General features: G+C 43.3%; 1 protein-coding gene across 4 annotated transcripts in view; it reads right to left on the bottom strand.

Moving 5' to 3' along the window:
• Positions 1-478: 478 nt before the first annotated feature.
• Positions 479-18,360, bottom strand: part of LOC118402865 (rho GTPase-activating protein 27-like) — a 30,708-nt gene continuing 12,826 nt past the window's right edge. For 2 of the 4 annotated variants that reach the window (XM_035801210.2, XM_035801211.2), the window contains exons 4-19: positions 10,823-11,287; positions 10,085-10,324; positions 9,755-9,835; positions 9,485-9,610; positions 8,950-9,039; positions 6,582-6,649; positions 6,346-6,433; positions 6,122-6,223; positions 5,744-5,842; positions 5,464-5,572; positions 5,192-5,320; positions 4,904-5,002; positions 3,206-3,283; positions 2,983-3,114; positions 2,188-2,293; positions 479-2,025 (exon numbers count right to left, since the gene is read on the bottom strand). In XM_035801210.2, the coding sequence (XP_035657103.1) occupies positions 1,848-2,025; positions 2,188-2,293; positions 2,983-3,114; positions 3,206-3,283; positions 4,904-5,002; positions 5,192-5,320; positions 5,464-5,572; positions 5,744-5,842; positions 6,122-6,223; positions 6,346-6,433; positions 6,582-6,649; positions 8,950-9,039; positions 9,485-9,610; positions 9,755-9,835; positions 10,085-10,324; positions 10,823-11,287 (2,190 nt within the window). In that variant the 3' untranslated portion in view covers positions 479-1,847. Of the gene's footprint in view, positions 2,026-2,187; positions 2,294-2,982; positions 3,115-3,205; positions 3,284-4,903; positions 5,003-5,191; positions 5,321-5,463; positions 5,573-5,743; positions 5,843-6,121; positions 6,224-6,345; positions 6,434-6,581; positions 6,650-8,949; positions 9,040-9,484; positions 9,611-9,754; positions 9,836-10,084; positions 10,325-10,822; positions 11,288-13,825; positions 14,020-18,360 lie in introns of those variants that run through there. The other 2 variants (XM_035801213.2, XM_035801212.2) reach the window with 2 other exon arrangements.

Here is an 18,360-nt window from a genome sequence, read left to right as displayed (position 1 = left end):
ATCCTCGTGAAAGTGACAAACTGACATGTTTTCATTTCCGTCAAAAATAAGTTTTTATGGAAGGAGTGCCTTTGATTTGACGTATCGCGCAGTTCAGCGCGATACGACCAAACACTCATGACATCGCCTACAAGTGTGATGGGGGATTTCCTTTTGAGAAGCAATTTTAGGCTTTTATCTCCATTTTGAAATAGTACATTTTGTTCACGATTGGCTGATCCCTCCTGATGACTCGGTTGGACGTGACTCCCAATAGGGTCACCAGGATCAGGGAATGAAGTTGGAAGTCCCACCCATTTGACTACATTAAAATGCTGAAAGCCCTCAATCGCGATGCCCATGTTTATACGGCCTTTTGGCCACAGAGGCCTCTATCTTTCACACACATCAGTGGATAAGGGCCGGGCTAAGTTACTTTACGCAATTAACAATTTGAAACAATAAATGTTGACAAAGCAGTGAGTCATGTTAGGTGACATATTTTTACAAAGTTATTTTATTAAAGGAACACGTGCATTTTCAGTAATTTACAACATAAATATGCTACTTGATTTCTATGTACAGAAAAAAAACGAATGTTATGCTTCTCACAACTGTCTAACTATTCATTTAGGTCTGGCCTTTTCCAGCTCTATTAATGCTAATAAAATTAATGAAATAGCATAGCCATATGTCATTATCATTCTGTGTGTTAATTTACAATGAGGCTTTGTTTAATTAACACTAAATGTGCCTATTTAAAAAAGGTGGCATCTGATTATCCAGTACAAAATCTAGAGAGGCTGTACAAGGGAAGTTGGTGTCTAATTCATAGCAGGTTTTGGGTAGTACATATTTGATATATTTCTATATTACAGTTACAAAATGTACATTGACTGAATAAGACATTATTAGCATAACACAGGACTTCTAGGCTATTCAGAAACATGATATACAGTAACCTCAAACATTTCAGTAACTTTTAAACATTTTGTTTTCATCTTTAAAATGCATCTAAAAGGGTTTGTTTGATCGTGTGTAAAAACAAAGTATCAAAGCATCTTCAGGTTGCCTTGAGAATTGGGGTGTTAAGATAAAATCATGTTATTGTGAATTAACATTTTTACATGAAAGGAAGATTTCAAAGAAGGCCTATAGCAACAAAAAATGTTTTGAGACTGTACATAAGTGATGCCATAAGGGTGTGTGTTATTTTACATAATAAGGAATGCAGTGAAGAAACAGAAATTCAGAGAACATTCTGAATTGGCAAATGAATATCCAACTAAGATATTATAATAAATGCAGTGCAAATATTTGACATCGCTTTCAACTAGGCCTAATGCAAGCAGCTCCTCTATGGCTGCCTCCCAATAATCTCTCCTTTCTCCTGAAGTGTGCACTTGTTCACTTCCCTTCATGATTTGAAAGGACATGACTGTTAGGCCTATTTGTAAACTCCCTCCAGCCCATGCCTACACCAACCCAATGCTTTTACATTTGTGGGGAATAGTGAATGAGTGCACACTTCAGAAAGAAAGAGACTATTTGGACGCACCCTCTGTCCGGTGGTGAGTGTGTGGTTTTTCTCCTACTGCAATATTACTTAAATTGATCACTGACCTCTGACTGACAGAGGCTTATGATTTTTTTAACATTTTTTTTTATTTAACCTTTATTTTACTAGGCAAGTCAGTTAAGAACAAATTCTTATTTTCAATGACGGCCTAGGAACAGTGGGTTAACTGCCTGTTCAGGGGCAGAACGACAGATTTTGTACCTTGTCAGCTCGGGGATTTGAACTTGCAACCTTTCGGTTACTAGTCCAATGCTCTAACCACTAGGCTACCCTGCCGCAGTTGATTGTTTCAACTGGAATGGAAGATGTATTCGTATTCGTTCAGGACAAGCTCAACTATCTGGTTCTGGAAAACCATGTGCATGGCGATGTTGGCTGACTCCATCTCTGGCCGGAGCAGCGTGGGACCAAAGACGATAGCCACGTTCTGCACAGTCATACGGTTCTCTTCTCCATAGTTTATCACTCTGAGAGAGGGTGGATAGAGAGGGAGAGAGCCGAGAGAAGCAGAATACTATACGTTATCATAATATCATCAATCAAATAGGGCTCTGGTCAAAAACAGTACTCTTTATAGCAAATAGGGTGCCATTTGAAACACAGGCAAAATGTGATTGTGAAAGACCTACTTGCGTAAATGGCTGAAGAGGAGTTCCATGGTGTCATGGTTTGGCCGAGGAAGAGACTCCACCAGCTCTCGCATGTAAGACACTTTGAGGGTGTAATCAACAGTTCCTGAAAACAAGACAAAATAGAACAATAAATGGTACACTAATGTATAGATTCAACTTATATCTCCAATAGTTCATAAAAAGGGAAGTGGGGGGCCTCCGAGTGGCACGGTGGTCTAAGGCACTGCATCGCAGTGCAAGCTGTGCCACTAGAGATCCTGGTTCGAGACCAAGCTCTGTCGCAGCCGGCCGCGACCGGGAGACCCATGAAGCGGCGCACAATTGGCTCAGCGTCGTCCGGGTTAGGGGAGGGTTTGGCCGGCCGGGATGTACTTGTCCCATCACGCTCTAGCGACTCCTGTGGCAGGTCGGGCGCATGCAATCTGACACGGTTTCCTCCAACACATTGGTGTGGCTGGCTTCCGGGTTAAGCGGGCATTGTGTCAAGAAGCAGTGTGGCTTGGCAGCTTCGTGTTTCAGAGGAAGCACGCATCTTGACCGTATGGGAGTTGCAGCGATGGGACAAGACTAACTACCAATTGAATAGCACAAAATTGGGAGGAAAAAAGGTGTAAAAACACAACAAAAAACAAAGGGAAGTGGGGTGGTAAACATGATTAGTCCTTCCTTGATAGTGAAGTAATACACTGGGTAAGAAAACTGAGGTGCTACTGTGGGGCCAAAACCTAACACAGTTTCAGGCTATTCTGAGAGGTGACATTGTGGGGCCACGGTGTCTGGCCTGCTGCTTACTTATGGCCTGGATGAAGTGGCTGAAGTGGCTGAAGGGGAAGAGGGGTTCAGGAAGCTCCCTGAAGAAAAGCTTCAGAGCCCCAGTGATGACGTGGGTGTCCTCCCACTGGCCATCCTCCAAGTCCAGTTCCTCTGTAGAACAGAATCGCATCACACAACAGAGTCAAAGAACAGGACACACAAATACAGACACACATACAGAAGGTAAAGAGATGGGCATTACCATGATCTGCCTTGAAGCGTAGTTTCTGAATGACAGCTAGGTTCCCACTGACTCTGTAGAGTCCATCCATGTCCAGACCTGTGAAGACAAACACACATCAGCATTGGGTTCAATCAACTACTGTGGTAACTTTTTTTCTTTTACTGTAAATATTGTGCTGAGTAATACACTGCTATTTCAATGTCACTACTGGCATTTACAGTTGAAGCATAATACATTAAAACTCAATTGTTCACAGTTCCTGACATTTAATCCTTGTAAAAATCCCTCTTTCAGGTCAGTTAGGATCACCACTTTATTTTAAGAATGTGAAATGTCACAATAATAGTAGAGAGAATGATTTATTTCAGCTTTAATTTATTTTATCACATTCCCAGTGGGTCAGAAGTTTATATACACTCAATGAGTATCTGGTAGCATTGCCTTTAAATTGTTTAATTTGGGTCAAATGTTTTGGGTAGCCTTCCACAAGCTTCCCACAATAAGTTGGATGAATTTTGGCCCATTCCTCCTGACAGAGCTGGTGTAACTGAGGCAGGTTTGAAGGCCTTCTTGCTTGCACACACTTTTTCAGTTCTGCCCACAAATTTTATATAGGATTGAGTTCAGGGCTTTGTGATGGCCACTCCAATACCTTGACTTTGTTGTCCTTAGGCCATTTTTCCACAACTTTGGAAGCATGCTTGGGGTCAATGTCCATTTGGAAGAACCATTTGTGACTAATTTGCGGCCGGTTGGGATGGTGTTCTTAGGCTTGCAAGCCTCCCCCTTTTTCCTCCAAACATAACGATGGTCATTATGGCCAAACAGTTCTATTTTTGTTTCATCAGACCAGAGGGCATTTCGCCAAAAAGTACGATCCTTGTCCCCATGTGCAGTTGCAAACCGCAGTCTAGCTTTTGTATGGAGGTTTTGGAGCAGTGGCTTCTACCTTGCAGAGCGGCCTTTCAGGTTAAGTCAATATAGGACTCACTTTACTGTGGATATAGATACATTTGTACCTGTTTCTTCCAGCATCTTCACAAGGTCCTTCGCTGTTTTCCTGGGATTGATTTGCACTTTTCGCACCAAAGTACGTTCATCTCTAGGAGACAGAACACATCTCCTTCCTGAGCGGCATGACGGCTGCGTGGTCCCATGGTGTTTATACTTGCATACTATTGTTTGTACAGATGAACGTGGTTCCTTCAGGCATTTGGAAATTGCTCCCAAGGATGAACCAGACTTGTGGAGGTCTACAATTTATTTTCTGAGGTCTTGGCTGACTTATTTTGATTTTCCCATGATGTCAAGCAAAGAGGCGCTGAGTTTGAAGGTAGGCCTTGAAATACATCCACAGGTACACCTCCAATTGACTCAAAAATACATTTGTAAATTTGCTTATCAGAAGCTAAAGCATAAACATCATTTTATGGAATTTTCCAAGCTGTCAAATTAGTGTATGTAAACTTCTGACCCACTGGAATTGTGATACAGTCTATTATAAGTGAAATAATCTGTCTGTTAACAATTATTGGAATATGTACTTGTGTCATTCACAAAGTAGATGTCCTTACCGACTTGCCAAAACTATAGTTTGTTAACAAGAAATGTGTGGAGTGGTTGAAAAACAAGTTTTAATGACTCCAACTTAAGTGTATGTAAACTTCCGATGTCAACTGTAACATAATCATCATCACTGTGATTACTAATCATTACCTCTCTTTTCCACTGCTCGGATACATTTCTCCACAAAGCTTGGGATAGTAGTTTTCTCCTGGGCACACAGTGTAGCCAGATGACAGCCAAACACATTGTCTGAGGGAAGGATGATGGATGTTGTTTACCCGTATCACAACAGAAGATATGTACAAACTCATTCCAATCTCAATCTCTCTGGATAAGTAACATAGTCGTGACAATTCCTGACAGTAAATGTAATGTAGCCTGATTTGGAGCAAGTTCGGCATGTGTAGCATTGTAGGAATGAAGACCCTATGAGCCCACCTCGGATGTAACCCTTCTCCTTGACGGACTGCAGCGTGGGTCGTTTCAGGAGGAACTTGATCAGCTTGGTACGAACCTTCTTCTGATCTGTCTCTCCCCCAGAGGAGGTGGCCGTGCTCGGTCTGGAAGCTGAGGAGGAGGGGGGTCAAGAAGATCAAAGAGGAAAAGGGGGTTAAACAGCCACGAAACATGAGCAATTTAACCTGGTGGAGGCTATTGCAGCTGAAACGTCTGCTATTTGAAGCAGGAATAGTGTAGTTGGGAGAACTTACACATCCTCCTCTTGTCCAGGGTGCTTGGTGACCTGTCATCTCTGTCTGTACCGGAGGACTTCTCACTGATGTCCCCGTCCTCCTCCTCAGATTGGTGATGATCCTGGTCCTGCAATGTCATTGGCTAACATGCATGATGTTTGAACCAGCAGCCATTAAGTTTACTGTCCTAAATTGACCTTGATCAGGGAGTTTTTCTTATTTTTATTCAGTACATATTTTTCTCCATGCACGTTAAGGTGTGCGAGTTAATTTACTTCTAAACATTCCAGAAACTTACCAGCTGTCGAATAGTGTCGACTAGAACTTTGTGCCAGTCGTTGATGATACTCTCAGTGTCGTACTGTATCAGAAACTCAACACCATTTTTGTTTTTCAACTGAAGAGACAACATACAAGAGGTTATTATGACTTTAACATTTGCTTTACAGATTTATAGAGCGGGCAACAGTCTTAGACTAATGGAAAATATATTCTCACATGATGTTGCTTCCCAGAATCACTTATCACAATGGGCAGAAAATGGTGAATGTATAGTCAATTACATTTTTATTAAATAATAAATGGTACTCCCAAATGAATCATTATATTTGATGTATTTAGTACAACTCCTAAAACACCTGTATTATGACTTCATAGCAACCAACTGTCAACCCACCTCTACAACATTCTTTTTGCTGGATTTATCCCTGGGAGCCCAGCCAATCGTTGCACCTCGTAGCTCCACTGTGACCTCTGGGGCGATCTGATTAGTCTTGTTCTGTTGAGAGAGAAAGACAGAGGACAGTTGATGAAAACTGACAGTACTGCATTCCATGAAATCAGACAGTGATGTAAGAGTTCTTTATCTGTGCAGGTAACAGTTGTGCACGTCTCACTCACCGAGGCTCCTGTGGCTGCAGACTTGGGGTCTTTGTGGAAGGTCAGAACCCCTCCGTGAAGAACCGTCCAAGACTGGGCCCAGTTTTTCCTATAGGAAGGCCACTGAGTGTGAGCTGTACTGTACTTCAGGGAATGTTGTAGTGTGGAAAATAATTTGGTAATGTAATGGCTGATAATTCCATCACTTGCTTCCATGTCAGCAATTATAACCAGACTTTGGATGAGGTCAGAATTACCTTACTCTTTTCCCATTCTCTGACACTTTAGTTTTGTTGAGAATTCCAGCTTTTTCTAAACTCTGCACCTGAAAAAGGATCCAAACATAACATGCTTTTAATTGTGCAAAGCCAAGTGTTCAAGTGAGACATAATTATTGATGCATTAATACAGTACAATCCTGTTAACCTCTACAAACAGAAATGCACCAAAAAAGCGACAGGAGGACAGTATTTGACAACTGTGGCTAAACTCTGACAACAAGCTCCTTTGTAATAGCTTGTTAACAGACACCTCTCCCTTTATGTTTTATAATGAACAGCATGAATGGTATAAAACCACAGGCACATTTTAGACTATTGCATCCTCTCTTTCACTGTGTAGTGAGGTGTGATGAGGTGGTACGGCGGTTGGTTGCTCTGGCTGAGAGTTTCCCAAAGGTGTTGTGACGTCAGCTGCCCTCAACAGGGAAAAACGAATCTATTTATATACCAAGAAATAGACCATTTCCCAAGTGACATCTGTTTCTACTCTCTCAGGTGTAGCTATGCAACTACTATTCTGCTTACAAATTCTTCAATATACGGGTACAACACACCATAAGCCCTTAAATAGATAGCATGCGGATGGATACAATATTTATCAGGGCAGTGGTGAGATATCTAAAAAAATATTTAAAAAACACATTGTGCCACTGAGGCTCTGATTGAAGGGGCTTCTTGCTTTTGTCACTTCTAGGTTAGACTACTGCAATGCTCTACTTTCCGGCTTCCCGGATAAAGCACTAAATAAACTTCAGTTAGTGCTAAATACGGCTGCTAGAATCCTGACTAGAACCAAACAATTTGATCATATTACTCCAGTGCTAGCCTCCCTACACTGGCTTCCTGTCAAGGCAAGGTCTGATTTCAAGGTTTTACTGCTAACCTACAAAGCATTACATGGGCTTGCTCCTACCTATCTCTCTAATTTGGTCCTGCCGTACATACCTACACGTACGCTACGATCACAAGACGCAGGCCTCCTAAATGACCCTAGAATTTCTAAGCAAACAGCTGGAGGCAGGGCTTTCTCCTATAGAGCTCCATTTTTATGGAATGGTCTGCCTACCCATGTGAGAGACGCAAACTCGGTCTCAACCTTTAAGCCTTTACTGAAGACTCATCTCTTCAGTGGGTCATATGATTGAGTGTAGTCTGGCCCAGGAGTGTGAAGGTGAACGGAAAGGCTCTGGAGCAACGAAACGCCCTTGCTGTCTCTGCCTGGCCGGTTCCCCTCTTTCCACTGGGATTCTCTGCCTCTAACCCTATTACAGGGGCCGAGTCACTGGCTTACTAGGGCTCTTTCATACCGTCCCTAGGAGTGGGTTGAGTCACTGATGTGATCTTCCTGTCTGGGTTGACGCCCCCCCTTGGGTTGTGCCGTGGCGGAGATCTTTGTGGGCTATACTCGTCCTTGTCTCAGGATGGTAAGTTGGTGGTTGAAGTTATCCCTCTAGTGGTGTGGGGGCTGTGCTTTGGCAAAGTGGGTGGGGTTATATCCTTCCTTTTTGGCCCTGTCCGGGGGTGTTATCGGATGGGGCCACAGTGTCTCCTGACCCTCCTGTCTCAGCCTCCAGTATTTGTGCTGCAGTAGTTTATGTGTCGGGGGGCTAGGGTCAGTTTGTTATATCTGGAGTACTTCTCCTGTGCTATCCAGTGTCCTGTGTGAATTTAAGTATGCTCTCTCTAATTCTCTCTTTCTTTCTCTCTCTCTGAGGACCTGAGCCCTAGGACCATGCCTTAGGACTACCTGACATGATGACTCCTTGCTGTCCCCAGTCCACCTGGCCGTGCTGCTGCTCCAGTTTCAACTGTTCTGCCTGTGATTATTATTATTTGACCATGCTGGTCATTTATGAACATTTGAACATCTTGGCCATGTTCTGTTATAATCTCCACCCGGCACAGCCAGAAGAGGACTGGCCACCCCACATAGCCTGGTTCCTCTCTAGGTTTCTTCCTGGGTTTTGGCCTTTCTAGGGAGTTTTTCCTAGCCACCATGCTTCTACACCTGCATTGCTTGCTGTTTGGGGTTTTAGGCTGGGTTTCTATACAGCACTTATCAGCTGATGTACGAAGGGCTATATAAATACATTTGATTTTTGATTTGATTTGATTTCTTCTGAGTCTAAACCAATCAGCTTTCAGGAACAGAAACAAAACACCATTCAGAGGAAAGACACGTCAGGTCAGAGTGGTCATAGCGCTGGGGCAACTTCACAGAAGTGTCATTTGAGTAAGAACAGAACTGTCATTTTCAGTCGACTCAGGGCTGATCTAACCTAATGAGGATCAGCAGACTGGAGAGGACAATAAAGGAGGACAGGCGAGGAGGAGGGGGACTCACATGATGCTGCCCCATCTCTGGAGAGTTGTCTGCACTGGAACCCTCGCTGCCGTAGTCCGAGGCATTTCTTCTGTGATTTGGGAAGAACTTCTGACCAATAGGGGAATAAAGGACACTGTCACAATGTGACCAAAACGACATCCCATCTGAACAGAATTGTTTAAGTACACAATCTACTCTTTTATATGTATGGTATAGACCACTGTATTGTTACGACACCAAATGTCACTGGCTGAACACAGTGATCCTAAGAATAGAAGTGAAACGTAATATGTGTTCCAGGTGCTTGGTTCTCTCTCGTTTAGGAAACGGTGTCAAAATGGGGGCTGTATGAGAGCTGAGAGGGTCAGGTGTTTCATATGGTGTTCCCAGTCACTTCACTCTGCCTCACTAAACACTGCTGTCAGAGCCAGCTGACACTCCTACTGTAGCTCTTATAGCTCTATTGTGATGGGCTCTGGCTAGGTGGATGTGAGGTGTGTGTGTGTATTTGTGTGTGTGTGGAGGTGTGGGTATGCGCACTAGCAACACTAACCCTTTCCTCCATGGTTGAGCTGAAGTGAGCTGGACCCATGGTGTGTCTCCAGTTCTTCATAGATAGAGACCCCCCGTCCAGCGCAACACCATTTCCCACCTTAGACTGGCCTGATGCTACAGGGGCCTGGAGGGGTCAAATGATAGAGGAGAAACTCTATACAAGACACTCCAAAATAAGTAATTCATAAGTTAGGAATTAGGCATTGATTACCTATCTAAATCTGTATGGTAGAATTAATTGCCATGGGTGTTTAATCTTGATCTCTACCTCAGGCAGGTTCCACTGGGATCTGGAGCCGTCTCTCAGGTAGTAGTACGTCTGTCCTCTGTCGTCCAATGATTTGATCCACTGTTACCACACACACACACCACACACATAAATATCCATATTGCACTGCATCATCATGGAGAAAATGTACTGCATATACTGTAGCGGTATCTGACTGAACGCCACCCGAATCAGGTGGCCCGGTAATATTCCTTCAAGCTGAGTGGCATGGTCTCCCCCCTTGATTTCATTCCTGGATAGGTCTCTCTCTCTCTTTACCTCAATGAGACTAACCTGAATAAATAATGGCTAAATAAAGGGTCTGTGTACCTGCTCAGGTGTGTGTTTGCTGGAGAACACCCATGTTCCATCAGGGTCTATATTGAGGTTCCAGCCAGTTGGAGCGCTCCTGTCCAGGCTGGCCCTGGGGATGACTGCCTGGATCACATGGCTGGGGTTGTAGTCGTTATGGAAGGAGTGAGGGTCCACTGGGGACAAAGCCAATGGCTCCTCTTCCAGGGATTCAGGTAGGTCAGCCTCACCCGGGTAGTCCTCCTCAGGCAGGGGAGGCTGGACACACACACATCATGCACACACACATGCATGTGAACACAGAAACACACCCACAGACAGGACAGACAACACAGAGATACACACACACGTTGTGAGAATGTTACATTCAGTGATCTCATTGTGCTGCTTCAAAACAGATCGAGAACAGGACAATGGATAACCTTCCTCCTAGGTTTCTTTCAGCTTTTCAAAGTTCATCATTTCAACGAAGCAGTTTAAACAGCTTTTAGCTTATTCTTTCACATCTCTTTAGAATTGTGAAAACATGAGAATGCAGTTTGCAAAAAGTTCACAACAAGGTCAACGAATGCATTGCCTAATAGTTTGAGGAAAACTACATCTATGAAAAATAACTGTCTGCTATGTACTGTAGGAGCTTAACTTCATTAAAAAGATGAGTGTTGTATTATTTGTAGACTTCCCATGGGTGAAACTATAATAGGGTGAAACTATAATAGACGAAGTAAGTGAGTGTCTAAGTGGAGCAAGCCTTACCGGCCCTTCCTCCAGAGAGCTGTGCCCACTCAGCGGCTCCATCAGAGGGGGGTAGGGGCACTGTGGCTCTGGGGGCTCCCAAGACGTCTCTCCCGATACTGGGTTGTAGAAGTACTGGCGGCCGCTAGTCACATCCAAACACTGCTCCCAGTCAGCGGTCCATGCAGGGGGGGGGACAGAGGTGGAGGTGGGGGACTGAGAGGAGGGCGAGGGAGACGAACACACAGGCTCCTCAGCGGGAGCCTCAGGGTCTATGTGGGGGTTGTCCCAGGTAGCCTGCCCCGATTCAGGGTGGTAGTAGTACTCCTGTCCACTCTCCTGGTCAGTGTGCACCTCCCATCCCTCAGAGTCCAGGTAAGGAGGAGAGCAGGGAGGGGAGGAGGCCGAGAGAGGGGACTCAGAGACGTTTCTGTGGAGCTCCGCTACATTGACGTACACAGCGTTCTGGGCACTCTCATTGTCAACCTATGGGAAGAGCAGGAAATATGGGTCAGGGGTCATCTGGAAAAGTTTAGAACTACAGAGTGACGCCAAGCCTTGTCCCAGACCTGTTTATGTGTTGACAATAACCATAGGAGGTGGAAAAACAGCACAACCAGATCTGGGACGAGACTGAGGTCAAGTGACACTGATTCTAGGCTGTCAGAATACTTAATGCAGCAGTGAGACAAACCTGTGAATAAAAAACTAACATCAACTTTAGTCTCACAGCTCTATAGACAGTCAGTTGGTTCTGAGTAGATAAAAGAAGCTGTGATATTTCTGGTAAAAAAAAAGCCACTTTCACCTATAGCACTCAGAAAGAGGGTGACAGAACAGTCTTTCTTCCGGTGCAGTCAGCTCAGAAAGTCACATCTAAAGCTAAACAGAAAGCAATGAGCTCCAGACCACAACCCACTGCCTCGTTTTTGTCTAAATATACAGACACCCACTATTACCCAGTTACCCACAGACACAGACTCTGCATGCATTGCCAAAAGTGGAGGTGCAACACTCAACAAACTAAAACTCTATGCCTACTTCACAGTCCGCCCAGGCATTCCTGTGTGACATTGTCTTTCGTCTAAGGGTGGTGGTAATGTTCCAGAACAATAACAACTGTCCACAAACAAACATAGAAGGCCAATATTCAGGTTTCATTCAAAAGTTCAACAATGGTTACTAATCAACTACAGCAGGCGGACTTTCAATTCTCCACATTACAGAACTGAAAGAAAAAAATGATGACTCACACTTTCACTGAATATAATCAAATTCAACTGTTGACTGAATATAAGTTGATAGTACATTTTATTCTTCCTCTTATCTGCGATCCACAGTTATAGAAACCATTTTACAGTAGGAGGCTAAATATATCACCAGTATGTAAATATAGGCCTAGTCAAGACCAATACACATGGTTAGGTTAGTTGAGTTAGCCTACATGGTAGTCTTGTTGTCATTGTTGTTGCAGACTGCCCCAAGAAATTGCCCCTCAGATAAATAGGTTTAATTGTATTGAATAAATGAGAGTGAAGGAGAGAGATGTACATGCCTAAAGTAAGTCTGTTCATCATTCCAGAAAACATTGGCACACTCACTCACTCCTGCTAAAATGTTTTTCATTTATATTTTGGTCATTTATCCAGAGCGACTTACAGGAGCAATTAGGGTTAAGTGCCTTGCTCAAGGGCGCAGACAGATTTTTCACCTAGTTGGCTTGGATATTCGAACCAGCAACTTTTCAGTTACTGGCCCAAAACTCTTAACCACTAGGCTACCTACTTCCGTTGAAATGACCCCCATCTAAAATAGACGATCTGATCCTACATTTTCAGAGGCCCGAGTCTAACCTGGAGTCTTTTCTTATCTGTTCCAGTGGCCTAAGTTTCACCTGCTGTATTCCAATGAGGAGGTGTCTGACTTTATGATTCCTGGGACGTCCCTCTGGGAACCCTGATGGATATGTTGTCATCATCATGGCACTGTGAGAGGGACTGTTGATCTCTCCCTTCCTCACTCATAGCCTTCTGGTGTGGACTATCACACCAGGATCCTTTAGACTATGAAAACCTACCACTGGTTTGATGAACGGTGACAGGTCGGAAGCCTATTTATATGGGTCAAACGTCGGAAGGCAGATATGGATAGAAATGAGTAAATTTGACTATTTTCCTCTGGTTAATAATAATACATTTTGTATCAGATATGGACTCGGTGTCCCATCTAGAGGTTTTTGGCCTGTCATTGGAATCATTATTGATCTCATTATCAACACAAGGTTATCAATACACATGACCAGGCAATCGAATCAAAAATAGATCAACAGAATACAGACAAGCAAGAGGAAATTAGAGAGTTGCATCATTGATCTCTCGCTGTGTTGATTCTGAAATGCCCCCTCCCCTGCCCACTGGAAAATATATCTACCCAGAGCAAACACCACACAGTAAACACACACTAACCAGAAGTGAGAAAGTCGGTCTTTGTGTGGGCAAAATGTCAGTGTCACCAATAAACATAAACAGGCAAAACCCTCAAATCTACCCATTTCATCAACACACACAGTAAGCACCTCACAGTAAATGTAATACCCATATGCGAGAAACTATGGTTTTGTGTTGGCAAATTTGTCAACTTACACCTGGCAAAACTCTAACGTCAAGAGTGCTTAATGGATCTATGCACTAACCATGCGGAAGGCGGCGTTACTTGTGTTACTGAGCATGCTCTCTGGGGTTGACATACACGGCAACAGAGGAAAACAAAGTTGAGCTGAAGCAATATATCCGCAGAAGGGTGAGACTAAGTAGACTCAACAGGAAGCAAGAAAGTGATAACAAGGTAGACGTAAACACTGTCAATATTGTATATACACTGTACAACAAACCCAACACACTCTGATCTACATTCAGAACCAGCCAATTTAGCCATAGATCCATCAAAACCAGTGCACTGACAGTTTCGGTGAGGCTGCATTGTTGCATTTAGAGACATACGCTATACAGTTTGTTCTGGACCTACCTGGTTTGCAATTGGTAGAGCCAAGCCCCCCCGGGTCTGATACCCATGCTGGGGCTTTGCATAAAGATCCACCATGTTTATGTAATCCTAATTAGTAGAGCCATATAATACAGCTGACCAGAGCACAGCTACACAGCTACACTAGCTACCACAGGACTGAACTGACAGAAGCAGAGGCAGGCAGACAGGCACACACACCATGCAGTGTGCGCACACACACCAATGACAGAGATGCCTCCGAAAGGAGAACTGCCTACTCTGTTACAATGACAGGGGGAGGGGAGGGGTGTTTCAGATGGAGGGAGGCAGAGAGAGAGATAGACAGCGAGCAAGAAAGAGAGAGAGAGAGAGAGAGAGAGAGAGAGAGAGAGAGAGAGAGAGAGAGAGAGAGAGAGAGAGAGAGAGAGAGAGAAGAGAGAGAGAGAAAGAGAGAGAGAGAGAGAGAGAGATAGAAAGAGAGAGAGAGAGAGAGAGAGAAAGAGAGAGAGAGAGAAAGAGAGAGAGAAAGAGAGGGAAAGAAAGAAAGTAAGAGAGAGAGAGAAAGAAAGTAAGAGAGAGAGAGAAAGAGGGGGAGAGAGAGAGAGAGAGAGAGAGAGAGAGAGAGAGAGAGAGAGAGAGAGAGAGAGAGAGAGAGAGAGAGAGAGAGAGAGGAGGCAGATAGAAAGAGGACAGGTCATTTGAACCCACTTCCTTTCTGTCTTACCAATGATGAAAAAGGAAATGTCGGCATGGAAACAAAGCTTTAGGAAAGTGCATTCCTTTACTCAAGTGGTGAATTAGATTAATTAGTGAGGAAGCCAGGGCAGAACTAAGAGGAAACTGAAAAAAACTCTGGGTTTAGCTAGTCCACTGTACTCACAAAGGTCATGGTTTGACTGTTATAACTCTGGTTTGGGTTATATCTCCTTCTCTTTGTGAAGTAGTCTTTACATTAACATTAGACATTCTGTAATCAGCCTGAAAGTAGCATTAACAGTAAGAATCGGACTACTACTATTGGTTTCCAAATCAAATGACAACAAATGTTTAAGAATTACTTGATAAATTTACATATAAAAGTACAATTGTGCACTGTGTAGAGGAGAAATGTACACATTTTAATGGACAATGTTGCTGTAAAACTAAGAGGAACCCAGAGTGGCTGATGCTCAGACTGCAGAGTAGGTGGGTGTTTGTGAAGGGGCAGTTGCTCAACCATCACTTCCTTCCAGGGAGGATCAGACTGTTCACAGATCAGACTGCTGACTGTCTGAAGCCTTTGGCTGAAATGTAGTACCATAACATCCATACTAACACAACTAATATTATGATAATATGTATCATACCACTGCAACCAATAGCATCATCATAATTCATCAACTAATAGTATCATAACACATAAAACCATAAGTACAGTGCCATCAGAAAGTATTCAGACCCCTTGACTTTTTCCACATTGTTACTTTACAGCCTTATTCTGAAATTGATTAAATATTTTTTTAATTACACACAATACCCCATAATGACATTTTTGCAAATGTATTCAAAAAAGAAAACATAAGTATTCAGACCCTTTGCTATGAGACTCGAAATTGAGCTCAGGTGCATCCCGTTTCCATTGATCATCCTTGAGATGTTTCTACAACGTGATTGGAGTCCAACTGTGGTAAATGTAATTGATTGTACATGATTTGGACCTGTCTATAAAAGGTCTATAAAAGGTCTACAAAAGGTCCACATTTGACAGTGCATGTCAGAGCAAAAAACAAGCCATGAGGCCAAAGGAATTGTCCGTAGAGCTCAAAGACAGGATTGTGTTAAGGCACAGATCTGGGGAAGGGTACCAAAAAATGTCTACAGAACTGAAGGACCAAGAACACAGTGGCCTCCATCATTCTTAAATGGAAGAAGTTGGGAACCACCAAGACTCTTCCTAGAACTGCCCGCCCGGCCAAACTGAGCAATCAGGGGAGATTGGCCTTGGTCAGGGAGGTGACTAAGAACACAGTGGTCACTCTGAAAGAGCTCTAGAGTTCCTCTGTGGAGATGTAGAACCTTCCAGAAGGACAACCATCTCTGCAGCAAATCAGGCCTTTATGGTAGAGTGGCCAGACGGAACCCACTCCACCGTAAAAGGCACATGACAGGCCGCTTGGAGTTTGCCAAGAGGCACTTAAAGACTCTCACACCATGAGAAACAAGATTCTCCGGTCTGATGAAACCAAGATTGAACTCTTTCGCCTGAATGCAAAGCGTCACATCTGGAGGAAACCTGGCACCATCCTTATGGTGAAGCATAGTGGTGGTAGCATCACGCTGTGGGGATGTTTTTCAGTGGAAGGGACTGGGAGACTAGTCAGGATCGAGGCAAAGTTGAATGGCACAAAGTACAAAGAGGTCCTTTATGAAAACATGCTCCAGAGCACTCAGGACCTCAGACTGGGGGCGAAGGTTCACTTTCCAACAGGACAATGACCATAAGCACACAGCCAAGACAGCGCAAGAGTGGTCTCTGAATGTCTTTGAGTGGCCCAGCTAGAGCCCGGACTTGAACCCGATCGAACATCTCTGTTGAGACCTGAAAATAGCTGTGCTGCGACGCTCCCCATCCAACCTGACAGAGCTTGAGAGGATCTGCAGAGAAGAATGGGAGAAACTCCCCAGATACAGGTGTGCCAAGCTTGTAGCGTCATACCCAAGAAGACTCAAGGCTATAATCGCTGCCAAAGGTGAGTGCTTTAACAAAGTACTGAGTAAAGGTTATGAATACTTACAGTTGAAATGAGAAGTTTACATACACTTAGGTTGGAGCCATTAAAACTCATTTTTCAACCACTCCACAAATGTCTTGTTAAAAAACTATAGTTTTGGCAAGTCGGTAAGGACATCTACTTTGTGCATGACACAAGTACATTTTCCCAACAATTGTTTACAGACAGATTATTTCACTTATAATTCACTGTATCACAATTCCAGTGGGTCAGAAGTTATACACTAAGTTGACTGCCTTTTAAACAGCTTGGAAAATTCCAGAAAATGAAGTCATGGCTTTAGAAGCTTGTGATAGGCTAATTGACAACATTTGAGTCAATTGGAGGTGTACCTGTGGATGTATTTCAAGGCCTACCTTCAGACTCAGTGCCTCTTTGCTTGACATCATGGGAAAATCAAAATAAATCAGCCAAGACCTCAGAAAATAAATTGTAGACACGTCTGGTTCATCCTTGGGAGCAATGTCCAAATGCCTGAAGGTACCACGTTCATCTGTTCAAACAATAGTATGCAAGTATAAACACCATGGGACCACGCAGCCGTCATACCGCTCAGGAACGAGATGTGTTCTGTCTCCTAGAGATGACGTACTTTGGTGCGAAAAGTGCAAATCAATCCCAGAACAACAGCAAAGGACCTTGTGAAGATGCTGGAGGAAACAGGTACAAAAGTATCTATATCCACAGTAAAACAAGTCCTATATCGACATAACCTGAAAGGCCGCTCTGCAAGGATGAAGCCACTGCTCCAAAACCGTAATAAAAAAGCCAGACTACGGTTTGCAACTGCACATGGGGATAAAGATCGTACTTTTTGGAGAAATGTCCTCTGGTCTGATGAAACAAAAACAGAACTGTTTGGCCATAATGACCATCGTTATGTTTGGAGGAAAAAGAGGGAGGCTTGCAAGCTGAAGAACACCATCCCAACAGTGAAGCACGGGTGAGGCAGCATCATGTTGTGGGGGTGCTTTGCTGCAGGAGAGACTGGTGCACTTCACAAAATAGATGGCATCATGGGAATAGAAAATTACATTGGTATATTGACGCAACATCTCAAGACATCAGTTAAAGCTTGCTTGCAAATGGGTCTTCCAAATGGACATCGACCCCAAGCATACTTCCAAAGCTGTGGCAAAATGGCTTAATGACAACAAAGTCAAGGTATTGGAGTGGCCATCACAAAGCCCTGACCTCAATGCTATAGAAGATTTGTGGGCAGAACTGAAAAAGCGTGTGCGAGCAAGGAGGCCTACAAACCTGACTCCGTTACACCAGCCCTGTCAGGAGGAATGGGCCAAAATTCAAACAACTTATTGTGGGAAGCTTGTGGAAGGCTACCCAAAACGTTTGACCGAAGTTAAACAATTTAAAGGCAATGCTACCAAATACTAATTGAGTGTATGTAAACTTCTGACCCACTGGGAATGTGATGAAAGAAATGAAAGCTGAAATATATCATTCTCTCTATTATTATTCTGACATGTCACATTCTTAAAATGAAGTGGTGATCCTAATTGACCTAAAACAGGGAAGTTTTACTAGGATTAAATGTCAGGAATTGTGAAAAACTGAGTTTAAATGTATTTGGCTAAGGTGTATGTAAACTTAAACTGTATGTAAATGTAATATTTCAGTTTTATTTTTAATAAACTATCAAACATGTTTAAAAACCTGTTTTTGTTTTGTCACTATGGGGTATTGTGTGTAGATTGATGAGGAAAAAAATAAATGTAATCCATTTTTGAACAAGGCTGGAACCTAACAAAATGTGAAAAAGTCAAG

This window comes from Oncorhynchus keta, chromosome 24, assembly GCF_023373465.1.
Source record: "Oncorhynchus keta strain PuntledgeMale-10-30-2019 chromosome 24, Oket_V2, whole genome shotgun sequence".
Lineage (NCBI taxonomy): Eukaryota > Metazoa > Chordata > Actinopteri > Salmoniformes > Salmonidae > Oncorhynchus > Oncorhynchus keta.
Note: the sequence above shows the minus strand (reverse complement) of the source record. Positions and strands in the feature narration are given on the sequence as shown.